At 29.4% G+C, this 9,298-nt stretch overlaps 1 protein-coding gene across 1 annotated transcript; it reads left to right on the top strand.

Annotated features, from left to right (window-relative positions):
* The first annotated feature begins 5,762 nt into the window (after window positions 1-5,762).
* Window positions 5,763-8,381, top strand: LOC106350393. Its single transcript, XM_013790284.2, has 2 exons — window positions 5,763-5,776; window positions 7,769-8,381. Exons 1-2 carry the CDS (start codon window positions 5,763-5,765, stop codon window positions 8,379-8,381), a joined length of 627 nt encoding a protein of 208 aa, XP_013645738.2.
* The last annotated feature ends 917 nt before the right edge of the window (window positions 8,382-9,298 follow it).

Below are 9,298 nucleotides of genomic sequence, written 5' to 3'. Positions count from 1 at the left end.
TTAACTAATAAACATTTAAATAATATATTTTTGTATAAAAGTGAGAATAAGTATCCGCACGTCAGTATATATTCAACAATAAGACATATCTTTTAAACAGAGAATTACATTTTGTTTAATAAGTTATGAGAATAACTTCCCATAATTACTGATAACCAAATTGATTTGGTATGCTGACTAATCATAGTTGCAATCTTCTAAAAGTTAACATTATATATATATATATAAATAAATATATATTGGTAGAAAATCAAACATATAATCAGACCGATCTGTCGGTCATTGGTGCTAGATATGACCGACCAACGTGATATCACTGGATCTCTAGGTTCCCATGCTTTTGTATTCAACTCTAGCCCCCGCCCCCCCCCGGATCGTAATAGTAACAATATCTTTCAGATCATCGATCAGATTTTTCGAAAAACAAATCTCCCGGTTAAATTAATAAAGATTACAAACTTGATTCTTAGCCCAAGTGTAATATTTGGAGAGTCTATCAAAAATTAAAAAAAAAATTTCAAAAGGATTTCAACAAATTTTCGAAATACTCTCACATTTAAATACTATTACTGATATACATTTTTATAATGACTCTAAGATCTCTAATGCAGATGGCCTTGCAACCTTTGATCGGCAAAATCTAATGTCTTGTGCATCATTACGACCAACACCAATGATACGAGACTACGAGTATTTAATTGATAATAAGTGGACATGACAAGTGTAATCTTAAACTATTCTTGTTTATCGCGATGATGACCAGTGTAATCTTCAAAGTTTCAAAGTTTTGTGACCCTCTAATGATGCGAACACCTTTTTTTTTTTTTGTATTCAAACGGGATATAACCAAAGAAGACACGCAACAATTAACAAAGTAAGTTTATATTGAGCTTTAATTAAAGAGAGAAAAAAACTAGTAGATTATACTAGGTTTAACATATAACTATATTACAATATTAGTTTTAACATATAATTATATTACACTGTTTTAATTAATCGGTTTATTTGGTTTAATCAATTTATATACTGAACTATATTTATATACCACGGTTTTAAAATAACATTTATTTGATTTATACAATATTATTAAATTTAAACTACTTTCTTTATTTCGCTTCCATTTTTACCGGACTGAACAACCTTAATTTAAAGTACTAAATTGTACATAGTTTGCAAAAGTGTTCGTACCTAATATAATCAATTTGTTTTTTTTTGTATTTTATAGTTAAACATAAAAATAATTTGCAAAAATAGATCCCCTCCCCTTGGATCGTAATAGTAACAATATCTTTCAGGTCATCGATCAGATCTTTCGAAAAACAAATTTCCCGATTAAATTAATAAAGATTACAAACTTGATTCTTAACCCAAGTGTAATATTTGGAAAGTCTATCAAAAATTAAAAAAAAAATCTTTCAAAAGGATTTCAACAAATTTTCGAAATACTCTCACATTTAAATACTATTACTTATATATATTTTTATAATGACTCTAAGATCTCTAATGCAGATGGCCTTGCAACCTTTGATCGGCAAAATCTAATGTCTTGTGCATCTTTACAATCTCACCATTACGACCAACACCAATGATACGAGACTACGAGTATTTAGTTGATGATAAGTGGACATGACAAGTGTAATCTTAAACTATTCTTGTTTATCGCGATGATGACCAGTGTAATCTTCAAAGTTTCAAAGTTTTGTGACCCTCTAATGATGCAAACACCTTTTTTTTTTTATTCAAACGGGATATAACCAAAGAAGACACGCAACAATTAACAAAGTAAGTTTATATTGAGCTTTAATTAAAGAGAAAAAAAACTAGTAGATTATACTAGGTTTAACATATAACTATATTACAATATTAGGTTTAACATATAATTATATTACACTGTTTTAATTAATCGGTTTATTTGGTTTAATCAATTTATATACTGAACTATATTTATATACCAAGGTTTTTAAAATAATATTTATTTGATTTATACAATATTATTAAATTTAAACTACTTTCTTTATTTCGCTTCCATTTTTACCGGACTGAACACCCTTAATTTAAAGTACTAAATTGTACATAGTTTGCAAAAGTGTTTCTTCTACTAAATCGTACCTAATATAATCAATTTGTTTTTTTTTTGTATTTTATAGTTAAACATAAAAATAATTTGCAAAAATTGATCCCCCCTGGATCGTAATAGTAACAATATCTTTCAGGTCATCGATCAGATCTTTCGAAAAACAAATTTCCGGTTAAATTAATAAAGATTACAAACTTGATTCTTAACCCAAGTGTAATATTTGGAAAGTCTATTAAAAATTAAAAAAAAAATCTTTCAAAAGGATTTCAACAAATTTTCGAAATACTCTCACATTTAAATACTATTACTTATATATATTTTTATAATGACTCTAGGAGGTGTTATTGGTTTATATATTTTTATTGATTTAGAAATCCATATAGTATTTATAAATCCAAGTAAAATATACAAATTTTCAAATTTTTCTCGAATTAGTATTTACAAATCCGTAGGTTTTCCTTCTGATTTGGGTCTTTGTATTTTTCACAAAGAAATCCATGCAAATCCATTCAAATACATTATGAAATCAAATCTATTAGTAAATCCGTATGATTGAATAACACTTGATTTGAATTAGAATTTATGAATCATTAAACGAATAACACTTGATTTGAATTAGAATTTATGAATCATTAAACGAATAACACATGATTTCAATTCATATTTTAAAATCATAGAACCAATAACACTAGATTTAGTTTGGATTTTCAAATCCATCAAAATACACCAACCAATAACCCCCACTAAGATCTCTAATGCAGATGGCCTTGCAACCTTTGATCGGCAAAATCTAATGTCTTGTGCATCTTTACAATCTCACCATTACGACCAACACCAATGATACGAGACTACGAGTATTTAGTTGATGATAAGTGGACATGACAAGTGTAATCTTAAACTATTCTTGTTTATCGCGATGATGACCAGTGTAATCTTCAAAGTTTCAAAGTTTTGTGACCCTCTAATGATGCAAACACCTTTTTTTTATTATTCAAACGGGATATAACCAAAGAAGACACGCAACAATTAACAAAGTAAGTTTATATTGAGCTTTAATTAAAGAGAAAAAAAACTAGTAGATTATACTAGGTTTAACATATAACTATATTACAATATTAGGTTTAACATATAATTATATTACACTGTTTTAATTAATCGGTTTATTTGGTTTAATCAATTTATATACTGAACTATATTTATATACCACGGTTTTTTAAATAATATATTTGATTTATACAATATTATTAAATTTAAACTACTTTCTTTATTTCGCTTCCATTTTTACCGGACTGAACACCCTTAATTTAAAGTACTAAATTGTACATAGTTTGCAAAAGTGTTTCTTCTACTAAATCGTACCTAATATAATCAATTTGTTTTTTTTTTGTATTTTATAGTTAAACATAAAAATAATTTGCAAAAATTGATCCCCCCTGGATCGTAATAGTAACAATATCTTTCAGGTCATCGATCAGATCTTTCGGAAAACAAATTTCCCGGTTAAATTAATAAAGATTACAAACTTGATTCTTAACCCAAGTGTAATATTTGGAAAGTCTATTAAAAATTAAAAAAAAAATCTTTCAAAAGGATTTCAACAAATTTTCGAAATACTCTCACATTTAAATACTATTACTTATATATATTTTATAATGACTCTAAGATCTCTAATGCAGATGGCCTTGCAACCTTTGATCGGAAAAATCTAATGTCTTGTGCACCATTACAATCTCACCATTACGACCAACACCAATGATACGAGACTACGAGTATTTAGTTGATGATAAGTGGACATGACAAGTGTAATCTTAAACTATTCTTGTTTATCGCGATGATGACCAGTGTAATCTTCAAAGTTTCAAAGTTTTGTGACCCTTTAATGATGCAAACACCTTCTTTTTTTTATATATTCAAACGGGATATAACTAAAGAAGACATGCAACAATTAACAAAGTAAGTTTATATTGAGCTTTAATTAAAGAGAGAAAAAAACTAGTAGATTATACTAGGTTAACATATACTTATATTACAATATTAGGTTTAACATATAATTATATTACACTGTTTTAATTAATCGGTTTATTTGGTTTAATCAATTTATATACTGAACTATATTTATATACCACGGTTTTTAAAATAACATTTATTTGATTTATACAATATTATTAAATATAAACTACTTTCTTTATTTCGCTTCCATTTTTACCGGACTGAACACCCTTAATTTAAAGTACTAAATTGTACATAGTTTGCAAAAGTGTTTCTTCTACTAAATCGTACTTAATATAATCAATTTGTTTTTTGTATTTTATAGTTAAACATAAAAATAATTTGCAAAAATAGATACCATCATTACAATCTCACCACTACGACTAACACCAATGATACTAGACTACGAGTATTTAGTTGATGATGAGTGGACATGACAAGTGTAATCTTAAATTATTCTTGTTTAATTATCACGATGATGACCAGCAAAGGTTTGTGACCCTCTAATCATGCAAAAAACCTAATTTTGATATTCAAGCGGGATATAACCAAAGAAGCCACCCAACAAAGTAAGTTTACATTGAGCTTTAGAGAAAGAAAAAAACTAAAAGCGGAATGAGTCAAATAAAGACATAAGCCATGTTTGAAATGTTGTTGCTAGAACAAGAGCGACACATAAAAAAGCTAGACCTAATAGTTTCTTGGGAGACAAGAATGATTTGTTACAGGAGAAAACATCAGCTGCAGCACTGTACATGAGTCGCAATGTGGTCACTGATTTCTTCTTCAAAACATATAGTGGCCTCACTGGCTTCTTGTTAATTGGCTCCCGAGCAAGGACATAGCATTTTCCATGTGATCCGGCTCACTTAAGATACAAACTCCTCGCTCCCCCTTCAGTGCTGTGGTTTCAAACTCAACTCTTCTAGTTTTGTTTTCCTTGGGGTTGTAAAAGTATGCGTATAACAACGTTTGAGCAGAATCCAATGTCTTGGGCATTATCACAATCTCACCATCAAGAGTGACACCAGCTACAAGAGTCTTTAACATATCAGGAAGAGACATGTCAATCGTAACCTTAGACCATTCATGTTTCTCGCCGCCATGATCTTTCATAACCCACACCTCTGCTCTATCTTTGCTGTAAAACGTGCATCCTAGTTTCCCTTGGTAGGTTACTTAACTCAACTCCTCCAACTGATTCATCTCCACATCTATGGGCATCTGGATATGGTAAAATCTCTCAAACCTAACGTCGAACCTCCCTAATACCAATACACTACTACTTGTTAATGTGCCTCCTAGGTAATAGATAATTCCATTGATGCACACACCATTACTCCTCGGTGGAGGGATATCGTCTTGAATTTCAATCTTTCTCCAGTCTTTTATACTTAGACCGACCACCTCCAAATGTATAAACCTTACAAGAATAATCGCAAATTCTTTCCCCTTCAACAAAGCACAAGACTTTGTATTGATTTTGTAACATCCCGAGTTGTGACATATGAAAAAAGGTTAAGAGAATTGATTTGGCTATCTATGTCATCAAAGTTGACTTACACTTTCCGTCACACATCCATTTAGAACTTCAGAGTTAAGCGTGCTTGGACTGAAATAGTGGAAAGATGTGAGACCTATCGGGAAGTGATTCGTGATACCATGTGAGTAAGGCTAAAGCACGAGAAAAGGTCAGATGGTGATTGCAGGGTTAGTAAACAAGACTTTCGGGCATTCGAAAAATTAACGCATTGTGATAGGATGGAGCCCACGGATTGAGTGAGCGGATGTGGATGGTTCATTAGCCGTGGACGGCGGGGCGTTACAGATTCTTAACTGAATCATATCCAAAGAATCCATGATGGTATTCGTCCGGGACAAAGTAACATTTTTTGGATGGATCTAACGAAGAAATTCATCGTCTAAGGCTTTGTTTTCTTTAGAGTACCACCGGGGCAACAAAACGTTTTTGTCTCGTGTAGGGTTGTATATCGCATACAGATTAGAATTTGTGAAATAACATATTAACCCTCGGACATATCCATAGATGGAGTAGCTGCGTTGTAATAGTGTACGACAACTATCTCTGTCTACGAATCTTGTGTTAGTGTTAAGAGGATAAGTATTCGAGGAGATATATGATGAAGATTGGTAGAAAACGACAAGCTGGCGTGGATGAGCCAAAGACCTAGTTTTGATCGACTCGGTAATGATACTAGATAACCATAGTTTAGATACATATCGGAACCTCGCAAGTGTTTTCACAGGTAGTCTCGAGAGTATCTCGACCATAAGATCAAAAGGGACATTGATTGACTATGGTAACTTTTCTCCACCTTGATGATTTGTCGTAAAGACTTCTGGTTTCTATTCCTCTCTCTGCGGCATGATTGTCTATGCTATATTTTGTGAATCACAGACAAAAGAAAAGTTAATACGAAACAAACGACCTACTAGGTTGTTTATTACGACTTACTTCTTTTTTTTTAATGAGGACTAGGTTGTTTCCTATCAACGCGTTGAAATTTATTACTGTTGTAAAATTTGATTCACAATTATCTATATATCTATTTTTATACTATTATTTGAGGAATGTTTTGCCCATTTTAAGGGTGCGCGTTCAGGTACCCATTCGGGTTCGGTTTGGATCTATTTGAGTTTCGAGTTTTCGGAATCAAAGATTTTAGCCTCATTCGGGTATTTCTAAATTTCAGTTCGGATTCGGTTCAGATATTTGCGAGTTCGATTCGGGTTTGGATAATCTATTTAAATGATTTTTAAATTTTTATAATTCATTATATATTTTAAATTTCTCAAAATCTATTAATAAAATAAAATATCACATATAAATTTGAATAACATATGTTACAATACCTAAACTAAACATATAAATTGGTTTGGTTAAGGAAAAAAATTGGTTTGGTTTTAATATTTTGATAGAAAATCAATAGATATCTCTATAATATTATTTGAGAAGTAAGTTTCCTATGTGTCGCACTCACGTTAATTCTCACGGTGGTTGATTACGATGATACCCTTAATGAATTAGATATATCTAATTATTACTATTAAATATTTATTTTATATTATTTATTTTTTTCTTTTTTATTTAGGTTTCCTTTTCTTTATTTTTTTCAAATAACCTATATAATAATTTTTTTTTAAATTTTAAAAGCGAAAATATCTTTTATATATAGTGTAATTCATAATAAGGAAAGTTCACAAAAAATCATGATTTTAAAGTAAAGAAATTATCTCCCCTTTAAAAAGATAATTTTAAAAACAACTAATACATATTTAAAATTTAAGCATTTTATTTAAATCAAACTATTTCTCATTTTATTACAAAATAATTTAAATAACAGAAACTAAGATATATTTAATGAATAAAATTTAGTTTAATCTTTTTTTTTATTTAGTTTCCTTTTTATATTTTTCAAATAACATATATGATAAAGAAAATATTTATAAAACTTAAAACGAAAATATTTAATATATATAATGTGATTTCATAAAAAACGAAAAGCTTTGAAAAATAAGCTTGATATTAAAGTAAATAATTAATCCTCCCTTTTAAAATTTATCGGTTATATTTTTATGCAACTTTGTACCTATCATCTCTTTATTTTTAAATTTTTTTGTTTTGCAAATTAAAATATACAAACTTACTAAGAAATCAACCCTAAACTAACAAAATGTCAGAAGAGGGGTTGCCCGAGGAGATCCAAATCTTATCCTGGACGACGACTACGAGAACATTCCTACACCTTTGGTGATAAACAAAAACGGTAAGTCAGTCTATTGGGATGTGGCGGATTACCCGGTTCCTAAGGATGTCGATCTTGATTCTCTTCGTATGCGTATAGAATCGATTCTTCATGATTTGGGCTGTCCGGAGGTGTCTATTGTGGCTTACGTTTACAAGAATAGGTTTTCGGATGAACAGGAACGTAAATTTAAGGATGCCAAAATCTTTGTCGATTTCTTACCCGAGGGGGATGACATTGCGAGAATGACTTGGATGTTAGTGGACATTATTTGTTTGCCTGTGGTATTTCCTAAACCAAATGTTATTGTACTCTCAAAACACATGGAAAAAGAGGCTGTTGATTGTTTCCAAAGCATGTATTTCAACGGTGTTGGTGTTCTCTTATCCAAAACTGAACCTGGTTGGCTTGTTCCTGATGATAGTTCAGCCTTTGAACTTACAAGGCTATTTGAAAAACATCTTGACTGTGAGAAGCCGCAGAGAGAGGATACCCTTGCAAACTCTGTTGACCACCCTCTCGACGAGGAGACAAATGTATCTTCTTGAAGTTCTATATTAGCTGTCTCAACTCTGTTTCCGTCTTTGAACAGTTGTTACTTTTGGGTTTCTTCAAGTTTTATTTTAACTGTTTCGACTTTAGACAGCTGTTGCTTTTGGGTATGAACTTACTAAGAAATCAAAATATATTTACACATCTAATATTAAAAACTAAACTAATATAATGAATACAGTTAATACAATTTGGTTGAATTAGATTAGAAATAGTTATACTTGAATTTGACGGAATATATGTAACACAATATACCCATAAAATTGAGTAACTTGACCAATCTAAATTTTTTATACAAAGTCAAAAATAAAATAAAAAATCATATATTTTATTTATAAAATATTTTGTACATATAAATTATGGAACTACTCACTATCTTACCAAATAAATATGAAATTCTAAAATAATATTATAAATATGTTAACCAACTATTACAATTAAGTATTTTGTATAACTTCTATATATATTTATATATATATGAATTAAGTGTCAAAGACTATAATTTTTATATTTATTTATGTGACTTTGAATCCATCAACACTTTAGTGTACTTAACTATTTGATTTTCAAAACAACATATTTTAAAATATACATAATTTTACTAAAATATATTTACGAATCTAAAACAGGAGTCAAACTACATGAAATAACAAAATTAATTAAAATTTTAATCTGTGTAACAAAAATATTTTAGTTGAATCGGAAAAGTAAATGTTATAATATATCCAAATAATAACCAAACTGTCGAGATATTATATATCCAAAATTATACGTCTAATTGACTAACTAAAATAACAAAAATTTATTTAAAATACGCCATGCATTTTGATAACAATATAAATAACATAATAATTAAAAATTAAAAACAAAATATTAATAAATTATAATAATATATTTACTTTATAAATATTTA

Source organism: Brassica napus (assembly GCF_020379485.1).
Source record: "Brassica napus cultivar Da-Ae chromosome A6 unlocalized genomic scaffold, Da-Ae chrA06_Random_9, whole genome shotgun sequence".
Taxonomy (NCBI): Eukaryota; Viridiplantae; Streptophyta; class Magnoliopsida; order Brassicales; family Brassicaceae; genus Brassica; species Brassica napus.
The sequence above is the reverse complement of the archived record's forward strand: the minus strand, read 5'-3'. Positions and strand labels throughout refer to the sequence as shown.